The sequence below is a fragment of the Biomphalaria glabrata genome, chromosome 15, assembly GCF_947242115.1.
Source record: "Biomphalaria glabrata chromosome 15, xgBioGlab47.1, whole genome shotgun sequence".
NCBI classification, from domain to species: Eukaryota; Metazoa; Mollusca; class Gastropoda; family Planorbidae; genus Biomphalaria; species Biomphalaria glabrata.
In genome coordinates this window covers 10,417,965-10,441,395 of record NC_074725.1, presented here as the reverse complement: position 1 = coordinate 10,441,395, position 23,431 = coordinate 10,417,965, and the positions used below count along the sequence as shown (strand labels likewise).

Below are 23,431 nucleotides of genomic sequence, written 5' to 3'. Positions count from 1 at the left end.
TCCAAAACGAAATCAACTTGAAGATACTTACCCCTTTTTGTTAATTACATACAATACATATCCAAGTCTCTCTGTCTCTCTCTCCTCTTTCGTAGGACAGGCAACACATTGACAGCACAATGACAACACACTGACAACTGTTAGGCGCTGTGTCTTATGCTGATAAATCAAACGGGGATAACACTCAAATAACAAAATCTAATAACACAGGCGAAAGGCCAACAATATAAGTTAGTTGACGCTGATATTGAATGTCAAACAAGACGTCTAATAATAACGAAGGGAAACGTCGAATGTCGTCAAGCTCAGTCTCCACGTCTTTTATAACCGCCTCTCTTTAAATCCTTCAGAATTATTCTGTTTACACTTCGCTATTTTCCTTAAAGCCTAATCTAAGTTTTAGCGGCCCCCGAAAGGGGAAAAGAGGCTATTAGTTTTGTGTGGTCTGTCTGTCCATCAGTCACGTTTGGATCTCGTAAACTAGAAAAGGTTTTCAAATCCGACATCATGATGTTTTACACCATTCCAAGTTCTGATGCAACGGCTACTTTCTTCTTTTCTAAAAGCGAAAAATTTAATTTTTAAAATCAACTATGCAAGCAGTTTTTTCATAATAATACACTATTTTTACAACTATTCACTATTAATAGTAACAAACACGTGAGGCTATTTAGTAAGGAGGATGTCCATTTACCATAGATGTTTTGTCAAAAAGTATTTTTTTTTTTACATTTGTATTGCTAAGTTAAGTAAGTTCTGTCATACTAACTACTACATTTACACAAAAATGTTTACTTTTATTTTGAAAGAGAAAAAAATCTATTTAGTATGCATATAAGTGGAACATAATTTAAAGCAACAATTAATTAGTAGCTTTTCACATTATCGCGTGAACCACAGGCACGGAGAAGTACAAAACGAAAGGAATTTTTTTTTCTTTTTTTTTTTTACGGAAATGTTGTTTTTTTTCTTCTTGAGGCTTTGAATAAGAGATTGAAGCTTTACAAAACAATTAGATCAATTCGATTCTATGACATCAGTTAGGCCAGGTTCACATCTTGACTTCACCTTCACTTTCATCTATCCCTTGGTCTGCTGGGCCGTTGGGGCACCACACAAGATCTGTCAACCTTCTTACTCCATTCTTCTCTGTCATTTGCCTTTGATAGAATTTCACAACACATTGAAAACACATTACCAGCACATTGACAACACATTTACAAAACATATCAAAACATTTGTCATGAATAGAAAACTCATTTACCATATATAAACAACACGTTTCCAGTACATTAACAGCACATTAAAACTTTAAAACACATTGACCACACATAGATAACACATAGGTAATAAATGGACAATATGATAACAAAACATTAATTACACGTTAACAAGAATTGAAAACAGATTGAGAACACGTTGACCACACATTGACAAAACGTTGACCACACATTGACAACACGTTGACCTCACATTCACAAAACGTTGACCACACATTTGCAAAACGTTGACCACACATTGTCAACACGTGGACCACACATTGTCAACACGTTGAACACACATTGACAAAACGTTGACCACACATTGTCAACACGTGGACCACACTTTAACAACACGTTGACCACACATTGACAACACGTTGACCACACATTGACAACATATTGAGCACACATTGACCACACATTGACAACTTATTGACAACATATTGACAACACGTTGTCAATACGTTGAAAACATTTTGAAAAAAACATTGACAACAACGAATGAGAACCAAAGTCCCCAACTGTATGATGAATTGAATGACAGACATCTGACAGACTACACCCAGCACAACTATGTTGAGGGTAGGAATACTGGAATATTAACAAGTTTTAAAACTAGAAACTCTATACGTCAATAGAGGATCATGTTGTTTTCTACTGTTTCCTTTGAACCATTCTATTTCAGATTACTGCCTTACTGACCTGTTGGGACATAACTACTTTGATATATAGGATCATGTTGTTTTCTACTGTTTCCTTTGAACCATTCTATTTCAGATTACTGCCTTACTGACCTGTTGGGGCATAACTACTTTGATATATAGGATCATGTTGTTTTCTACTGTTTCCTTTGAACCATTCTATTTCAGATTACTGCCTTACTGACCTGTTGGGGCATAACTACTTTGATATATAGGATCATGTTGTTTTCTACTGTTTCCTTTGAACCATTCTATTTCAGATTACTGCCTTACTGACCTGTTGGGACATAACTACTTTGACCAGTTCTTTGACCAGTTCTTTACACAGATCATCAGCAGGACGTATAGTATCCTCAGACAGAGGAACAGCTCACCATCACTCAGCAAAAGCACAATAAAAAAGTTCTCCTAAAACTTAAACCATTTTCATCACCTACGAACCAATTAAAACCTTCGAAGGATACAACGAAGACGATGACAAGGAAAGTAAATCACGTGCATTCCACTTCTGACGATTGCGACCTGGAACTGGTGAGTAAACGTTATTTAAACACGCCGATGTCTCTGTATTGATTACTATTTATTGATTTAATGATGCGATTAAATGTAATGATGTAAAGTATATATAACGAACTGGAATATTACCATCCAAATTGATATATAAAATATAACTGACCACATAATAAAATGTATCTGGTGTTTTACTAAAATATAATATATCGAATATTTTGATATTTGATATAATTTCAATACGCGCCGCTTGTATTGAGATGGTTCTAAATTGTTAATACATTGCACTGTCGGGCAGCTCAAGTTTATGTTTAAAACTTCAGCTCGATAAAATAATGAAAATTGACAAAATAGATGATTCCATTTGTTTAAAACTGTGACTATGATTGTTTTCATATTTGAAAGATTAAAAAAGTTTCTCCGTTTTAATGTTCAATTTTCAAGGTTAACATTTGAAAACAATTTATCTATAACATAAAAAAATTTAGGGTACCAATTTAAAAATAAAAAGTTGAGGGATGGGGCACACTCTACTTCTACTTTACCGGATAATACAGAAAGCCTATGTAAGGTTATAAATTAGTAATTTACTCGAGGAAAGGTCAGTTTCCTGAAAGAGCACGGACCAACTAATTCTCTAATTTAAAAAAAGTGCGTGGTCACAAAAGCTCTGTTCATATCGCGATGTGTTAGAGGCGAGAATGTCACAGATGGACTTTTTAAAAAAAAAAGAAATTGTGTCTCCGAGTCAATCAGTATCTTTTTTATCTCTGTAATTCTGTTTAAAATTATTGCCTAGTTTTCTTCAGATGAAAACAATTTCTCATGGTACGATCGAATTAAATGTCATTGATAAAGCGCACAAAATTAATGAACTGATAACTCCACATGTCCCTCAGAGAGCTCTGCGTTCCATGGACTGCACGCTTCTAGTCTAGTTTCTCCCTTAAAAGCTACGGTCTGAGGACTTTATCAGTACACGGACCAAATGTTAGCAGCTTACTCCCATTGATCTCAGACAACATTCACTACATTTAAGAAGAACATTAAGACCTATCTGAGCAGAACATTTTTTTTTTAGATTAGCTTGTCTTTTCAACTCTTGTATTTATGTCTGTTATGTCATTAAATCTACTTGAGCCTGCATTCTGTTTGTTAAAAGCGCTTTATAAATGATTATTTCTATTATCACTTATAGATAAGTGCCGATCTATAATCGAATACCTTGAAGGATGATGGCTCTCTGTAACCAACACATACCGGTACAATAATATATCTAGTATGCCTACAAATCTTTAGAGTACGTTCCAATCATCTGTAAAGCAGTAGCGTAGTGAGGGGGGCCAAGGGGGGCACAATGCCCCGGCCGCCACCCTCGGGGGGGGGGCACCATACGCAGCCTATATTTCTATGTGATGCTCATGGAAAATGGGGGCGCCATTAAAGTATCTTGCTCCGGGCGCACGTTTTGCTTACTACGCCTCTGCTGTAATGTCTAGTGCTTAAATACCAAAAAAATTCAATTTAAAATAGAGGTATCCGTATACTATTTCATTAATACTTATTATGATTATGTTTTTTTTTGTTTTAAATTAAATCCATACAGTTTCTTAGTGAGGTGCCTATAAACCGAGAATGAAAAAATATTTCCCCCTTTTTTTTTAAGAAACTTGAAGAAAATCATGTGTCCAGGTGCAATGAACCCCTTCGGTACATGGAGGATACGCCACTGGATGTACTTATTATTTATGGTGTAATCGACTTCGCCTATTTCTATATCCAGAGTTTTTTTAAATTTTAAGCCTGCCATTTTTTAAAGATCGATACTCGGCACGTCGAGTCGACATGAATATAATACTTTATTACTTCCCTTGGTAGAAAAAAAAATCAATATTAAACACATCTTCAATAAAAAAAAAAGTTTAATGATGATGAAATGATTCATTTTTCATTTGTACTCTTAGGATAGCTTTCAGGAAACATTAATTAGTCACTTGTTTAAAAGATTACACCTGGTTATTAGTATAGCCCTATAGCTAGGTAAAGAAATACATTTACAATTATCCCCATTACTATTATTAATATTATTATTGTCAGACTAAAAAAAAAATATGCTATTTTTAAAATTTAAAACCTATTTCTTAATTGTAATCGACCCCCCCCCTCCCATTTGTAAATTTTTAAACATTAATTTGAGTAGAACGAGGGGTAGGGAAGCGTACATATTTCAATATTTTCTTTGGCTTCTTCCCACGGATATACTAAATAAAAAAAATAAAAAAAGCAAAATCACACAAAATACTTTTAAAAAAAACAACCAAAGTTTAGTGATAGGAGAGCACCATTCAATCGCTGCCATCTCTCTCAATATTGCAAGGCTTATCTCTCCAATTTAGATTAAAACAAATCATTTACCACTAATTGATAAACTAATTGCCTAATTTTTGGATCGATTCCTGTGTCGAACAATGAATAATTATAAATTCACCCAGACAGACAGACAGACGGAGTGTAATTAGTCGAGCTAAGACCGTCCCGCCCCTCACCCCCTTGAAGAGTACATCTATAGCCTAATGCAGCCGCCTAGTTCCTCCGATTTGTGGGGGTTTCGCACAGGACTCAGAGACTTTTTTTAAGAAGACAAATTTCGAAAACATGGATCAAATCTCTAACATAGCAGAACTCTATGGCTCTCTGTCTACTAGCATAGCTCTAGGTCTCTACTCTGATTCACATATTTGTTACAGGAATGTTTAGAATTAGATCTACACATGTTAGAGGACCTCTGCTTCTTTCCTTTTGATGAAATGTCTAGTCTGGTGATCATGAAACGCCCATAAAGTATATTAGTACTACCGGCGCTATATGAATTTAGCTTATTTGTTGATTTAGATATAGATACGGGGCGTTTTATAATTCATTGCGTATTTTTAGGTCTTAATTTTTTGCTTTTCTATTTTATTTTGGCCTTCCTATTCTTTACGCCCTAATTCGCTTCGCTTAGGGTCTCCAATTACCTATAACCGGCCATGTCTATAGTGATTGTATAAACGTCGTGCGGCCTGCGGTTATCTCCCACTTCTCCCTCTCTCCGGCTTTGAAAACAAGATTGTCCAAATCAATGTGGTCAAATTTTGAAGTAATTTTGCAGATTAAGCCATCTTTTTGTATTTAGCCTGAGGAAACCATTTATGTTGTTAAACTTTCAATGGAAAATTTAAGAAGGAGTTCCACAAATTAGATGGTATATAACTTTCGTATAAGTAGACTGAATTCTTTCGTAAACATTGTTTAAAATGCACGAATAGGATTCTATTTGGGTCTGAGAATGCATTTTTTTTCCTCGAGGCCTGAAACTGGTGGTCTAGAGAAATGTCTGCGGTGTCTAATACCGTACCTTGCTTGCATTATGATTAAAAGATAGAAGACAAGGGTAAACCTAACCAGAGGTGCTCTATCTAGAATTCAAAATGCTGAAAAGTGTGTGGTGAGGGTTCGATCCATTGGAGGATGGTTTTAAAAAGTTGGGGGAGGGGAGGGGGTTGTCACTGTAATAAAAAAAAAAGGGCGAAGAGGGTGTGTTTTCCGGTTAAAAAGCAACATAGAGTAGGCCTATATTAAATATTTTGCTATTGAATATAAAAGCCGAGGAAAAGTCAAAGTTGTACGTAGGAATAACTTTTTGTTGTCGGCAAAGAAAGGGAAAAGGGGGGGGGGTGCAGAAAAGAAAAATGGATATTAGAAGTTAGGTCCAAAAGCTTGTGTGCGTGTGTATGTCCGGGGAAGGAGGGTCGTTTAAAAGTGGGGCGCTCCAAATCAAGTCTAAAGTCTCTATCAGAGAACATTACGATGCACAGGGGAAAAAAAACAAAACGAAAAGGAAGGGGGGGGGGTTCTAGAGAGAGAGATGGACATTTCCTTTCATTGTAACAGATATTAATTCATGGGCTAAAAAGTATGCTAGGGGGGTCTTTGAACTGTGGCCCGATTATTGGAAGTTAAACAGAAAATGAGGGGATCTTCCGGGCATAATAAATAATATAATGTCAGATTCCTATCACTTCTAAAATTGTCTACAGATATTGTATTTACTAAGTCTATTGTCAGATTTCTATCACTAGACATTCGTGTCCACAGATATTGTATTTACTTAGGGTAGTGTCAGATTCCTATCACTAGACATTCTTGTCCACAGATATTGTATTTACTAAGTCTATTGTCAGATTTCTATCACTAGACATTCTTGTCCACAGATATTGTATTTACTTAGGGTAGTGTCAGATTCCTATCACTAGACATTCTTGTCCACAGATATTGTATTTACTAAGTCTATTGTCAGATTTCTATCACTAGACATTCTTGTCCACAGATATTGTATTTCCTAAGGCTATTGTCAGATTCCTATCACTAGACATTCTTGTCCACAGATATTGTATTTCCTAAGGCTAATGTCATATTCCTATCACTAGACATTCTTGTCCACAGATATTGTATTTACTTAGGGTAATGTCAGATTCCTATCACTAGACATTCGTGTCCACAGATATTGTATTTCCTAAGGCTAATGTCAGATTCCTATCACTAGACATTCTTGTCCACAAATATTGTATTTCCTAAGGCTATTGTCAGATTCTTATCACTAGACATTCTTGTCCACAGATATTGTATTTCCTAAGGCTAATGTCAGATTCCTATCACTAGACATTCTTGTCCACAGATATTGTATTTACTTAGGGTAATGTCAGATTCCTATCACTAGACATTCGTGTCCACAGATATTGTATTTCCTAAGGCTAATATCAGATTCCTATCACTAGACATTCTTGTCCACAGATATTGTATTTCCTAAGGCTAATGTCAGATTCCTATCACTAGACATTCTTGTCCACAAATATTTTATTTACTAAGACTAATGTCAGATTCCTATCACTAGACATTCTTGTCCACAGATATTGTATTTACTTAGGGTAATGTCAGATTTCTATCACTAGACATTCGTGTCCACAGATATTGTATTTCCTAAGGCTAATGTCAGATTCCTATCACTAGACATTCGTGTCCACAGATATTGTATTTCCTAAGGCTAATGTCAGATTCCTATCACTAGACATTCGTGTCCACAGATATTTTATTTCCTAAGGCTAATGTCAGATTCCTATCACTAGACATTCGTGTCCACAGATATTGTATTTACTAAGGCTAATGTCAGATTCCTATCACTAGACATTCGTGTCCACAGATATTGTATTTCCTAAGGCTAATGTCAGATTCCTATCACTAGACATTCGTGTCCACAGATATTTTATTTCCTAAGGCTAATGTCAGATTCCTATCACTAGACATTCGTGTCCACAGATATTGTATTTACTAAGGCGAATGTCAGATTCCTGTCACTAGACATTCGTGTCCACAGATATTTTATTTACTAAGGCTAATGTCAGATTCCTATCACTAGACATTCGTGTCCACAGATATTGTATTTACTAAGGCGAATGTCAGATTCCTATCACTAGACATTCGTGTCCACAGATATTTTATTTACTAAGGCGAATGTCAGATTCCTGTCACTAGACATTCGTGTCCACAGATATTTTATTTACTAAGGCGAATGTCAGATTCCTGTCACTAGACATTCGTGTCCACAGATATTTTATTTACTAAGGCTAATGTCAGATTCCTATCACTAGACATTCGTGTCCACAGATATTTTATTTCCTAAGGCTAATGTCAGATTCCTATCACTAGACATTCGTGTCCACAGATATTGTATTTACTAAGGCTAATGTCAGATTCCTATCACTAGACATTCGTGTCCACAGATATGGTTTTCACTAATTCTAGTGTGTTTTTTTTTCCTAAAATAGTTTAGAAATACCAATACTTTTAAAGATTATTATTACAGTAGGTCTATTAGTATAGTTCAATAGCACCCTGATAATATCAACGTTTTTTTAAAAAAAATCTGGACCAAGGAACCTCTCTCGATGGCTATTCTCATAAAGATATAAAACGTTCTACATCTGGATACCCAGTAGATAAAACTAGCTACCATGATCATGAACAGTTTTACCTATCTTTTACTATCTACTGATAAATTATTGTGTAACAATATAGAATTGTGTCAGCCCCCCTCTCAAAACGCTGTAGGGACTGTAATGACGCCGACACATTTATTAGATCATTGTCTCGTTCTTTTTTGTTTTTTATCTAACCAACATTGGACACGTTTGCATTATCCGAGGACGGGTGTGTCTCTCCAAAATAGGTCTCCACAGACATATGAAAAAAGTGTTCGAGATGAACCATAGTCGTTTCCAGTGGCGTAGCTAGGGTGGGGGGAGGAGGGGGAGAATTTCATAATCTCCCCGGGCCCCTTTCTCAGGGGGGCCCCAATGAGTGTTTTTTTACATTAAAAATAATTAAATATTACGCAAAATGCTGGGGCCCCCAAAGAGGTCAAGCCAGCCGGGCCCCCAAACGATGGAAAATTCCTAGCTACGCCCCTGGTCGTTTCACGCCTGAAGGAGGCCAATGATGATGATTATCCGATAGTTTCAGTAAAAAAAAAAAAAAAAAAAAAAAAACTTGCAAGAAATATGGTCTCAAACAGGAGCGGACTGGCTATATGGGCATTCGGGAAAATGCCCTATGACAGTGTAGGTTTAATCCTTTAAGGACTAAATACTGAGCAATTAAAAAGAAACACAAAGCCTATATAGAGTTCACTGTATGCACGCGTACAGTTTTCGATACATTATCAAACTTAACATAATAATTTTCAGGTCAGTTGGTTATAATTAGATGCCCATCATATAATATACAATTTATGGGCTGAACTGTAGGCCTACAAAAATACCTGGGCCGATATTGACACCCAGTCCGCCCCTGGTGTCAATGTAAATGAATTAAGTTTATACCGCAGGTCAGATTTAATCTATTTCTATGGCTAGAGATAAACCAAGCTGACTTTTGACTTACTTTTGGTATTTATAAATACTGAAAAAAAAGGGGGGGGGTGATGTCATCTGGAAATTCAGTATTAATAAAAAAATAAAAAAATAAATAAACAAAGCGAAAGGGAAAGAATTAAAAAATCACTGCCATATCTCAATATTGCAAGATTTATTTTTCTTTTCTTTATTATCACTAATTAATTAACTAATAGTTGTTTTGTTTTTTTTATTGATTCGTGTTTTGTCTTTGACGATGACTAATATTTGTGCACAGTTTCAATCCAAGAATGAGAAGTGGGAGAAATAATGTGTACAAAATGTGTACATGACAGACAGACGGACGAAGTGATCTGACTATATACGCCTAATAGAAAGTCCTGTTTTCACTGGTCTTTAAAATCCTGTTTATAATATTTTAAAATATAATTCATAAAGAAGACTTGACAATGTTTATAAAAGCGAGTCAACAACTGCAGGTTTGATTTATTGACTTAAATGTGCTACAGCGTCAAAGGTTCTTATTACTCCACACTTTTATTTTTAAAACAAACAACAAACAAATGATAAGTATTCATTAAAAATGCTTGTGAAAGAATGTTTACTAAGGTATCAGGACACGCACTCGGGGTGTCAGGACACGCAATCGAGACCCAAAGAAAAGCTCTTCCCACAGACAGCGAAACGACAAAGTAAATAGATCCCCGGCAGATAAAGGATTTGTCTGCATCAGCTGTGGCAAAATATGCAGGTCGCAGCTGGGGCTGGGTAGTCACGAGAAATACTACATTCGTTCCTAAGTTTCGGAATGGAAGGCAATGCGTTCTTCTTAATTTTCTTGGCAACTATTTCTCTAGTTTGTCTCTTTAGTGGAATCTTTTAATAGGCGAGAATGTTCTAGAACTACATGTACACATACCAACCTAATGCTTAAATTTAATGTGTAATGTCTGTGTACACCTTATACATATTACCATGTCAAAGGTAATCTAACTTTTATTTTAAGAATATTTTGGTTACCAGTTTAATGCTATTAATGGTTAGCCCGCAAATAGAGAAATAGATGTTAGTGTTTTAGGTAGATGAAATTATAAGGCAATTATTTAGTTACCAATCATAAACCTTTGCATCATTTGCCCTATAGTTCGAGAGGTCTGAAAGGGGAACTAACCGTGTCATGAAGATGTACGTACGCGTGCCGTATTCCCTCCCCTCTAGTATTGTGCTAAGTAGATAAAGACTAAGACTAAGACTAAGACTACTTTATTGATCCTTACGAAAATTTGTTGTGATTACAAGGACTCGTTTCTCATATAAAGACAACACAACAGAAACATACACATAAATACAACAGACAACATAAAGAGTTCATTCAGCGACTACACACAGGTATCTTGGTGCATTTCATGTTCCCTGATCAATGAGTGGCGATGATAGAGTCTGACCGAGTGAGGTACGAACGAGTTTTTGTACCGCTCCGTTCTTGTTTTGATTGACAGCAGTCGCCCACTTCGCGACGACCTGGCGTAGTTCTGATGGAGCGGGTGGCCGTTGTCTTCCAAGATTTTTTCGATTTTTCTTAGGCACGTTTGTTCAAAAAGTTCCTTTAAATGTGGTAATGTTGTGAGTGTAATTTTTGATGCTTTTTTAATGATGTTTTCTAGACGTTGCAACAGTTTAGATGAGGCGTTGCCTTGCCAACAACTTATTCCGTATGTTAGCAGATTTTGTACAGTTGCGCCGTAAAATGTCTCAAGGATCTTCTTGTTTAATTAATTAAGATGTCCTTTGATTTTAGACAGAATTTTGAATTTTGAATTTTAATTGAGATCATCACCCAAGAATCGATGAATAAAATGTAAATAGCCTTTCACAAAGATTTTGGGTAATGGCCACATGCCAAAGGCCATTTTTGTTTTTTTGGCGACGGCGTAAACCCCCCCCCCCCTCAAAAGCGCTATGAAGATCAACTCAGGCGTCATTTTATCCTCACTGGCCTAGAGGAAAGCAGCTGGCAGTTGACCATAGATGGCTTCAGAGACAGTTGGAGAGCTCTCACAAAGGTCGCGGGACACACATTTGAGGCCCAGAGAAAGGTCATTGCCGTAGGCAGGCACAGAAGACGACAAGAAAACTTAAATAAACACCCGGCAGACAACGGCTTTGTCTGCATCAGATGTGGGAAAATATACATATAGCAAGTAGGACCGCGTGGTCACGTGAATTATCGCTCATTCTTAATCTTCGGGATCGAAGGCATCACCTTTTTATGTCTGCAGTAGTTCCGAAAGTAAAAAAGAATAATTAAAAAGTCATAAATCTTCGGCCCTGGCATTACATACCATACAATATTACCCACAAGTTGCCTGCTTTCTTATGGGCATCCATTCTTAACTTTTCTCTTAATGCAACTGTCCTCAGCGGCTCATCAGGTGTGCCGGTCCACAGGGCATTTACCCACATGACCAATTCACCCCAGGAAGTTGATATGAGTGTTGATACATTAGAGTATAAGTATGAGTGTATGTAACAAGTATTGTTAAGTGTTGCTGTTAAAATCTTCAATATAAACATATAAGTACGACCTTAGTACTGAATATTTGTAGGTCAAGGTTTATGGAGTAAATACATAATAAGAAAAAAAAATCCGTCTACTGAATTCTCTTAACACATAGAAGAGAATAAATATAAGGCGAGGAAACTCTTTCTGGAATGGTGTATATAAAAGTCTCGTACGTGGTTATCTTATCATAGACAATGTTTAATCGCTATCTCTAGATCTTGGTGTGGAACTAAATGAAGAAATTCGGACCATTGCAACCATGTGTTTGAAATCATACAGCCACTAATTTAGTGAAATACTGGTTTGGATATTTTCCGTTCTTGTCGGTGTGATAACTTCATTCTGTGTACGTTGTGTTACTTTCATGTATCCAGTCGACTTAGTTTCATATTATTGGGTCTGTGGTCTTTATGTTCGTGAATTGTAAAGAATAGCGGGCCGGGGCGTCTCTTCTCCTTAAAGCGGAGCCTCATGTTGTAAATCTTTGTGAGCAAACAAGATGAAAAGAAGATGTAATTTAACTGCAAGTTATTTTCCAAATAACACATTAGAGAAAGTAGTAGATGCATTGTTTTAAATAATAATGCGCTATTGTTTAAAGAAATATTGTAAATTCCATAGGCTACAACAAATTCGTACAATTGCTCCTTCTTCCCTAGTGCTATTATAGAATGGAATGGGTTGCCTGAGTCAGCCTGGAAAACCAATGACTTAGCAGAGTTTAATATAACATGCATGACTAGATTGACACATGAAATGCGTAGGACGTAATTGTCTTTTTTTATGTAATGTCTATAATATATAAGAAGATAAGATAACAGAATATAATTTTTCGCAAAAACGTTCAGATATTGGGAAATAAACATTGTGAAATACAAAGATATATCTTTTCCTCGAGTACAAACTAATGGTCAAGCAGAAAGATGAACTATAATATTGGTTTTATGTGTTATATTTTAGCAATTATAACCCTTAGGTAAGTCGGGCACTTATGTATTTTTAAATTACGGATCTGACACTCCTCCTAAGTTATTTCACCCAAACATTTCCAAGCGTATCAATTTAAACCTGTTTTCCTTCGTGTCACTGTCAGACTCTCATAAGACTCTGTTGTTTCTTGCAAATCTCTCTCTCTCTTTCTCTCTTTATCTCTCTCTTGCACTATTCATTTATCTTACATTTAGTTAATAGGCATCGTATTTTTTCCCCTACTATGTTTTAGACCTACATGTTGGGAATGTCACGAAGGTCACCTTTACGTCTCTTGACCCCGTGTTTTTCCTTAGCTCATGACCAGCCACCAAAAACTTATTTCAAGATAGGTCAAGATAAGGTCATAATAAGGTCAATGTTCAATATTTGTTGAAACATTAAATCCTTACATTTCTGCCAATGTGCTTCTGCTATGACTTCAAAAAGTATTCATGCATGGATTATCTGAAATGAACTCCGATTGGTGGCAAGGGCCGTAATACTCTGGTTAGTTTCCAAACAGTTTCCTTACAGTTTTCAAACAGTTTCCTTACAGTTTTCAAACAGTTTCCATACAGTTTTCAAACAGTTTCAAAACAGTTTTCAGTTTCCATACAGTTTTCAAACAGTTTCAAAACAGTTTTCAGTTTCCATACAGTTTTCAAACAGTTTCCATACAGTTTCCAAACAGTTTCCATACAGTTTTCAAACAGTTTCCATACAGTTTTCAAACAGTTTCCATACAGTTTCCAAACAGTTTCCATACAGTTTTCAAACAGTTTCCATACAGTTTTCAAACAGTTTCCATACAGTTTTCAAACAGTTTCCATACAGTTTTCAAACAGTTTCCATACAGTTTTCAAACAGTTTCCTCTGACTCCCCGCAGTGTCGGCAACGGGCATCAAAATATGATTTGGCCGGAAGAGGGGCAAGTATGCACCTACAGGGCAGTGTCCCGTACGCCACTGCGCTATTATCGATAGTTCCGACCTATTTAACCTCCAGGACGGATAGTCTCGGTTGGGGCGGCGCATGTGCTGTCAGACTGCCTTGGCTATATCGGATTCGTTCCAGGATTTAAACCTCTTCTCATGCGTGGATTATCAGAAATCTCTTGCCATTGTCTGTCTTCTCGTGCACCTGTAAAACTGATTTGTTGAGGCTTCTGTTATTTCTAGAAACAAAACCAGACAGAAGTTTTAGGTATTGGAACCACTCAAATGAGTATTTTTTGAATTCCGAAATTATCTTTATACTTTAATAATAGGTGTTGTGTTTTCTTTATATTTTAATAATAGGTGTTGTGTTTTCTTTACAATTTTATAATAGGTGTGGTGTTTTCTTTGTATTTTAATAGCAGGTGTTGTGTTTTCTTTATATTTTAATAACAAGTGTGGTATTTTCTTTGTATTTTAATAGCAGGTGTTGTGTTTTCTTTACAATTTTCTAATAGGTGTGGTGTTTTCTTTGTATTTTAATAGCAGGTGTTGTGTTTTCTTTACAATTTTATAATAGGTGTGGTGTTTTCTTTGTATTTTGTATTTTAATAGCAGGTGTTGTGTTGTGTTGTGCTGGCCGAATTGTTTTCTTTACAATTTTATAATAGGTTTGGTGTTTCTTTATATTATAATAACATGTGCAGTGTTTACTTTATATTTTAAGATGGTGGAGGCCCCGGGGCAGGATTTTTGTGAAGGCCCCTAAAAAGTTTTCGAAAGCTTTAATAATTGATAATATCGAAATAAGAAGAATAATACCAAAAAACAACATCATTTATAGAGCGCTGTTAACAAACTTGATGTAGGCTCAAGGCGCTCTAAAAACATTACAATACAGTATAAAAAAGCTAAAAGGACCAACTAATCTAAAAAAATTTGGAACAGATAGAGCTCTTCTAAATTTTATCTCACTTTTCTTTTAAAATAATATTTAGTATGCATATTTATTTTTGAGTTTGTGGAGGGTAAGGCCCTTGGTAGAAGCACTGTCATAAATCCAAAGCTGTATTGACTTATTCCGAGCATGCTACAAGCGTACACTTCAAAATCACGATACTTTTGCCAGCCGTTAAAAAAAAAGCGAAAAACAATGTCCGAATTTTTTTTTACAAATTTCTGACCCGTCGAAATTCGGATATATATTCTCTTTGGTGGAGGCTCCTTTCTTGTGGACACCCCGGGGCTGTAGCCCCGAATGCACCCCAACCTTAAATCCGGCCCTGGTTAGGTGTGGGTGTTGCAATACGATATTGGTATAAGAGTGTTTGTGTTGTAGTGTACGTGTTCACCTTTATATAATTCTCTAATATTTCTGTCCAGTGGTTAAATGGGGTTAGCGTTAATGTGTCTGTGTGTGTGTGTCACAATGTGTCGGGGGATGCCTGAGGTAGGGAAGAGAGCAGGAAGTGACCTTATGGAGGTAAAGATAAATCTTGAGGTTTTAGATTCTAAAAGTATCGAGTTCAAACAAGAACTATCAAAGTTGTTGCTATAGGCATTAGGAGGCGCGCTGGCTGAGCGGTAAAACGCTTGGCTTGAGAAACGGGGTTCAAATCCTGGTGAAGACTAGGGTTTTTAATTTTGGAATCTTGGGCACCTCTGAGTTCACCTATCTCTAATGGGTACCTGACATTAGTTTGGGACAAGTCGGTCGTTGTGCTGGCCACATGACACTCTAATTAACCATGGCCCACAATTATGACCTTTACACCATCTGACCTTTAGATTGCAGGTCTGATAAGGGAAACCATCACACACACTTTTATGGAAGACATTTGCATTGACCATGACACAATTAATCCCTGACCTCGAGTAAGTACATGAGTGGAATACGTCTCATTTAATTTTCTGGTTCTAGTAGCCTGCATCTGTCATAACGAACAGCTGGTAAATCGACACAACCTGGTATCACACCTGACCAATGTGTTCTAAGAATGTAGGTATGAGCAGGACAAGATAAACACGTTTACACACCTACTGAATCTTATTTACCCGGATACAACCGCTTAAAAACATTGACTTAGACTCTACACGCTTCGGCTGTTTGTAGTGATATCACAAGACTCAAATATTAATTGTAAGCTCTCTGAATTTATAACTCTGTTCTCTAACGGTAGGCCTACGTTTAATTTCCATTGAAACTTGTTATTCATTTGTTTCGTTATTAGCTGGCCAGCTAATTCGTCCAAAATTTTGAGTTTACTTCTAAATGAAAAGCTCTGATAAATTAAATCTTTACCGTAGTTTAGAGGGTTTAAGTGCGTAATCAGAAGTTGTTGTCTTTCGGAAGATAGAAGACGTTCTGACGAGATGGTTGGAGAGCTCTCACTAAGGCCTGACATGACCCCAAAAAACTAAAACAAATCAATTCCACTTATCTTATTCATGGCAAACCAGTAACACAGACTAAAAACGCAAAATACCTAGGTGTTATAATAAATGAAAAACTGTCATGGAATTCCCATATTGATGAAACTATAAAAAAGTCAAACAAAGCATTAGGGTTTATTAAAAAAAAATTTATAAATCAAATAAGAACATAAAACTAAAATGTTATTTAACCTTGGTTAGGCCAATAATAGAATATGCATCCTCCGTTTGGGACCCCTCAACTCAAGAAAACATTAAGAAACTGGAACAGACACAAAATAGAGCAGTGAGATTCATAACAAACGAATATTCACATTTGACTAGAGTAACACCTTTAGTAAAATCACTAAATTTAGAAAGCCTTCAGGACAGGAGACTCAAAAGTAAAGTAGCAATTATATATAAAACACTGAACCATAATCTTCAAATATAAAAACAAAATTTAATAAAATACTCTGAAAGACACAAAGATAAAGGCACATTCCTCGTCCCATATGCTAGGACAAATTTGTACAAATACTCCTTCTTCCCTAGTGCTATTACAGCATGGAATGGGTTGCCTGAGCTAGCCAGGAAAACCAGTGACTTGGCAGAATTTAAGTCATTGGTTAATATGCATGACTAAATGCATGACGCGTAGGACGTAATCATCTTCTTTTTTGAAGTAACGTCTGTATTATATAAGATAAGAAAAGATAAGGCCGCTGGACACACGCACAAAGAAAAGCCCTTGTATAAGGCAGGCGCGGAATACGTTAAAAATGCTTAAAAATAGTCCTCCATCAGATGTGAAAAATGTCGCAACTGGGTTTGCGTAGTCATGTGAAACACTGCACTCATCCTTAATCTTCGGAATCGAAGACATTTTGCCATCATTGTGGTTACATAAAACATAATAATTAATAATAGTAAGGCGTTGTCTTCGAATCTAAAGGTTAAAGGATGGTGAAGTATTCAAATAGATGTATACTGTCTTTAAACTTGAAGTGGCTGCCTGATGGCGTAGTATGCACTCGTGACTAAGATCGCAATGGACCCAGGCTCAAAACCTACCGCCGCTGCAAAATGCCGTCATGTTTGTTTTAGGCAAGGACGTAATAGACGTCATTTGTGAAAAAACGTCTGAAAACATGACGAGTTAAAAACCGTAGAAAAAGTTTTGTGTTCCAGTTTGTGATATTAAAATGCTGGATTAAAAAAAAATGGATTTGAACTTAATGAATACTAAGTAACGAATCCTCGGCTAAGCGTGTATGTTATGTAACAAGCTAGATTGACAAAATGTATAACCACAATGCCGAATTAGTGTGGGAAACACAAACTATCTTGTGTCGGGTTACCTCCATATGGAATAGAGTCCAAGATTAATCTGAATGTTAAATTCAAGAGATGGGGTTTGCTTTTTACGGACATTTAGTTATACTAGTCGAGCGAGCCCGTTCTATCTTTGATTGGCGGAATATACAAAAAAAAAGAGTACCGTGCTAACTCCATGGCTCCAGTATAAATGGACCACAGGTCAGAAACTTGAATCTGATAATGAAATAACAGCGAAAACAAGGTGTGTATTGTACACTATCTTAGGATCTGCTGAGTTGTAGCATGTGACAAGGACAGATACGATAGCGTAGGCCTATAATATTATTGTCAGCTAATAGTTAAAAATAGATCGTAGATTTAGGCATTAAACTGATGAGAACTCAAGAAAATAATGAATACAATTTATTAAAGAAAGGTCAGTGAGCATGAACCCAAACCGTGCTATAGTTATGTCAACCAGATCTTCAATCTTCCAGTTTACCTACATTTAGGTCTACCTGTTGATAGTAGTTTTTAAACCCCGGTCGTCGGACTCATTTATGGTAGTGAGAGGAAACATTCCGATTCTGTTCATGTGTGTGTATGTGTGTGTGTGTGTGCATGTATAAACAGTGAAACCTTTGGAAAAGAGCCTTCTTCAAATATTGATTAAAACATAAAACGTAAGAACCTACAGTCGCCAACGCTTTTAGAAATGCAGATTCATCTTTTCAACAAGGAGATAGTAAAAGTGTTCTTTAATAAGAAAACACTATTAAAATATGTCGAAACAAAACTGAAATGATTAAAAGCTGCTAGTAGCCTACTACTTGTCATTGAATATTTTTAGGTAGGAAGTTTTGTTCCCTTGAGAATGTATATAAGCCTAAACTAGTCGACTTTCTTAATTTTGTAGGGAACCCATTAGGGCCTTTGATCACAGAAACCCATTAGAGCTATCAAACCCAGGGAGCCAATTAAGTCTGTCAAACTCAGGGAACCCAATAGAGCTGTCAAACTCAGCTCAGGGAACCCATTGGTGCTGTTAATCTCTGGGAGCTGTTAAGCTATAAAGCGAACCCATTGGAGATACTGAATTCCGAAAATCAGGGTAACAATTTAGCAGTGGAACTCACGGAAACCATTAGAACTATTGTGTCCAAGGAAGACATTGCAGTTGTTGAGCTTAGAAAACCCATTAGAACCGGAGCGCTTTAAAATACCGAATAATTACTTTGCACCTTTATCTAGATCTGCACTCAAAGCCTTCTATTTTCCATTCAGCTCTACGATATCAACACATCAACATAAATAACAAGCAATTATTTAAAACGATGAAACTAATAATAACAACAACTAATAACATATTATGTTTGTGTTTTTAGACCACCCCTCTGAGAATGACCGCTGACGCCACCAACGCCGCAATGGAGGAGCCACAGAAACTGGACATCAAAGAAAAGAGCTTCAAAAGAAAAATCGGCATGATCATCAAACAGAATGGACTCATTCTGGCCACCTTTGTAGGCATTTTATTGGGGTTTTGTCTTGGGTTGGGTTTACGAGAGCTGGAGATGTCGGACCACGCGCTCATGTGGTTAGGTAAGTCAGCACATGGACTACATAAATCATAGGTACATTATAGTCTGTGATAAGCGAAAATACATTTTTTTTTCTAAAAGGGTCTAATTATCAACCCAAATAAACTACATAAAAGTGAGTGACACTAATCATGGAGTTTTGAAAAGGAATTAAGAATTAAGTTTGTTGTTGTTGTTGTTGTTTTAGCAACATCTCATTTTTATTGTGTTTTCGTAACCACTTCTTCTACCTTCGTTTTCTTGATCGTTGAGATGTAACAAGGATAATCTACCAACTCCAGAAAGAACAAACAAATGACACACGAGCTGCAGATAAACACTGCATTGATACAACAAGTGAAGTCATATAAATATCTAGGCGTCATTGTTGATAACAAGCTTTCGTGAGAAGACCACCTTGAAACTCTGACAAAGAAAACAGCCCAGCGGCTATTTTTCCTTTACAAACTTAATAGCTTTAAACTAAACAATAAGATCCTAGATCATTTTTACTGCGCGACTATGCAAAATCTGCTAACAAGTGGAATAACTTGTTGGCAAGGCAACGCTTCATCTAAACAGTTGCGCCGCCTAGAGAACGTCATAAAAAGGGCATCAAAAATCACACGCACAACACTCAATATTTAAATGAACTTTTTGAACAAAAATGTTTAAGAAAAATCGGGAAAATCTTGGAAGAAAACAGCCACCCTCTCCATCATAACTATGTCAAGTCGTCGTGAAGTGGGCGACTTCTGTCAATCAAGATGAGAACAGAGCGGTAGGCCTACAAAGACTCGTTCGTTCCTTGCTCGGTCAGACTATATCAACGCCACTCGCTGATCAGGAAACATGAAAAGGATCAAGATGCCTGTATGTAGTCGCTCAATGAACTCTTTATATGTTGTGTCTGTTCTGTTTATGTGAATGTTTCTGTTGTGTTGTTGTATATGAGAAAAAGAGTCCTTGTAATCGCAACACATTTTCATAAGTATGCCTATCAATAAAGCAGTTTTGGTCTTAAAAGAAGACGGCGTTACTGAAGTGCCCCCCCCCCACCCAAGGACGCTTAGCGCTATAAAAACCAAATTATTATAGGCGTCATTTTGCTCTCATTGTCATAGAAGAAGGTCGCTTGCAGCAAATTACCTATAAAAATGAAAGCTGGAGAGCTCTCACGTAGATCCTGGGACACACATTTGCAACTGAATGAATGGCCCTTGCCAAAGACAGGCACAAAAGACGAAATTACAACTTATTATAAGTAGACACCGGTGGACAACGGCTTTGTCTGCATTAGGTGTGACCAAATATATTAGTCGAAACTGTATTTTGCGTGGTCATTTGAAGTAATGAACTCGTTTCTTAATCTTAGGAATCGAAGACGTTGCATATTATTATCGTATAATAAGATATAATTCTATGTCTTTATTCTAACAACTATTGGTTGTCTTCTGATTGTTAGGATTGCCCGGCGAGCTATTTCTACGCTGTCTGAAGGCAACAATTGTACCTTTGGTCGTTACTATGGTGATCACATGTAAGTTGTCGCCAGTAGATATTTTAAAATAGTGACTTAAAAAAAGTTAAATACATGTGTACTTTAATATAGAACATACCCATTTCAATTGTAGCACTATTAATTAGATGATTTAACTTTGTAGTGAAATTTAAGTTGTTATATTCTTCTTTATAACTTAAAATTACCTTGAACAAGACAATTCTCGCTAACTTGTTACTTGTAACTGTTACTACTTAATCTACAGCAACTGTAAGTTGTAAGCTTATATTACAATAGTAATAGTCTTATGAATAGTGAATAGTACCCCTGAACTCAAGAAAACATTAAGAAACTGGAACAGACACAATATAGAGCAGTGAGATTCATAATAAACGAATATTCACATTTGACAAGAGTAACAACTTTAGTAAAATCACTAAATTTAGAAAGCCTTCAACATTGAAGACAGTAAAAAGTAAAGTAGCAATTATACATAAAACACTGAACCATTATCTTTAAATACAAAATAAAAATCTAATAAAAAATACTCAGAAAAACACAAAGATAAAGGCACATTCCTCATTCCATATGCTAGGACAAATTTGTACAAATACTCCTTCTTCCCTAGTGCTATTAGAGCATGGAATGGGTTGCCTGAGCCAGCCAGGAAAACCAATGACTTTGCAGAATTTATATTATGTCATTGGTTAACATGCAAGATGCGTGGGACATACCGGTAATCATCTTCTTTATTGAAGATAAGATATAGAAACATTCAAATACTTTTTTTATCTGAAAGTAAATTAGAACTCCAATGACATTAACACATGCTCTTTAGCAGGATAAATATAAATGTTGTCATTAGACTAGACCTACTTATGAAGCTTTGAAAGCAATACTAACAAATGAAGACCCATTTCAGGTACTGCTACTCTAGACCCAAGGAGCAATGGTAAAATTGCTGTGGTTGCGTTGCTAGGGTTCTTCCTGACTCAAGTGGTTGCCTGCACCATAGCCATTGTCATGTTTTTTATTTTCAAGCCAGGTAAGTTCCCAACTGATTTGGAGAGGGGGGGGGGGGAGAGGGTAAGTTTTAAAAAAGTAGCCATAAATTGTGTTTCATTTTTCCGTTAACTTTTATTTATAGGATTACCGTAAAGCAATCATATATGAGGAGGGGAGGGGTTCGTTTTAAGTTTTTTTAAACTCAAGATTTATAACCATAGCATCAATATATTATCAGTTAAATGTATACATTGTTAAGACTGTAGCACACAACTGTTTACTCAAGATATTTTGTAGTCAAATCACACATTAACGAACAATATCATTGTTAGTCGAATTCAAAACATTCATATTTTTGCCTATAAACTATCTTTATAATCCATAATCAGATTGAAAAGAGATATATTATATTCCCTTATTTTAATTAATTGCAAATAAAACATTTTTTTAATGTAGACCTATTCATGAAAAGAGTTTTTTTTTTAATTCTCTTAACTATGTTTTTAATTTCATATACTTAGTAGACTTAAAAAAAAAATAATTATATTCTAATAGATCTAATAATTACATATTTTTGTTGTCAGATGGAACCCTAACTGGGGATCAAGATAAAAAATACGGCACTGACCTAGAAACACAAGATGTATTCGCTGATCTCTTTAGGTTTGTGAAATCAAATTGATAAACTTATTTCAGCCAGCCAGCAGCCCTACAGCCCTATAGTTACTTGTTTTATGTTGTAAAATGTTTTACATGTTTCAGATGGTTCTTTAGATTTCAAGATAATTACTGACCAACCCAAACCTCCCAAAGGACAACAGAGGATGGCAGAGGGAAGGGTTTGAACCCGGAACCAACGAGACCAACAGAGGGCCTATCCATTGATATTCTATGATCTTCACAAAAAGGCTTAAGAACAATAAGTTCAAACATTGCTTTTATAATATACAGACTCTCCTTCCCAAAAAAGTCTTCTTTCTTACATTTGATGATGGTTGAACTACATTATGAAAATCAAAACTAAAACAGCCAACCAATAACATGTTTCCAGACTACAGATCATATATCTATTTTAAACATTATATATTTTATATTTAAACTGTTGTCATAGAACAAATATGGTTCCTCTTGTGACAATGATGCTTCTCTTCAGAGGTTATATCTAAAAGATGTTGGGGCAGGATGTGGTAATAAAAAAGGTGTGTGTGTGTGGGGGGGGTAGTGGGTGCTAATAAATCTGTTGCTTGTACATTGTATTTGTAATTCCATATTTGAGTAAAAATCAACTAAATATGGCATCATTATGAGGGTTTGATAAAATCATTACATTAAGTGATGTCGTTTCATATCCTAGATAGGATCTTATATTTTGTTTTTGTGAAAATGGACTGATTATAGCTGCAGTTTGAAGAAGACATTTCACTCAGTCTTCGCCAAAGCCATTCTAGGGTGTAACCGTCTTTCTTACTCCAGAACATAATTTTTTTCTTGGTTGACCATGGTGTGAATATGGACTTGCATGAACGAAACAGACCCCACTGGTCTTGTTAAATGGATTATCCGTTTCAAAGTAATGAGCACTGTCAGAACTACTTCCTTGAAAGCCCCACACTACTGTGTCGACGAACGATAATCTTCTTAATTTAACTTAATTTACTCTGCACTCTTCTTACTAGGACAAAGGGCCTAGTGCAGTGAAGATGACAATACATTGTAGAC

At 36.1% G+C, this 23,431-nt stretch overlaps 1 protein-coding gene across 7 annotated transcripts in view; it reads left to right on the top strand.

Moving 5' to 3' along the window:
* The window catches only part of LOC106055717 (excitatory amino acid transporter 3-like), a 35,533-nt gene that overhangs the window by 3,956 nt on the left and 8,146 nt on the right, over positions 1-23,431 (top strand). For 2 of the 7 annotated variants that reach the window (XM_056011963.1, XM_056011964.1), the window contains exons 2-6: positions 2,224-2,494; positions 19,012-19,228; positions 20,672-20,746; positions 21,630-21,752; positions 22,297-22,375. In XM_056011963.1, the coding sequence (XP_055867938.1) occupies positions 2,438-2,494; positions 19,012-19,228; positions 20,672-20,746; positions 21,630-21,752; positions 22,297-22,375 (551 nt within the window). In that variant the 5' untranslated portion in view covers positions 2,224-2,437. Of the gene's footprint in view, positions 1-2,223; positions 2,495-12,014; positions 12,333-15,803; positions 16,071-19,011; positions 19,229-20,671; positions 20,747-21,629; positions 21,753-22,296; positions 22,376-23,431 lie in introns of those variants that run through there. The other 5 variants (XM_056011967.1, XM_056011969.1, XM_056011965.1 and 2 more) reach the window with 5 other exon arrangements.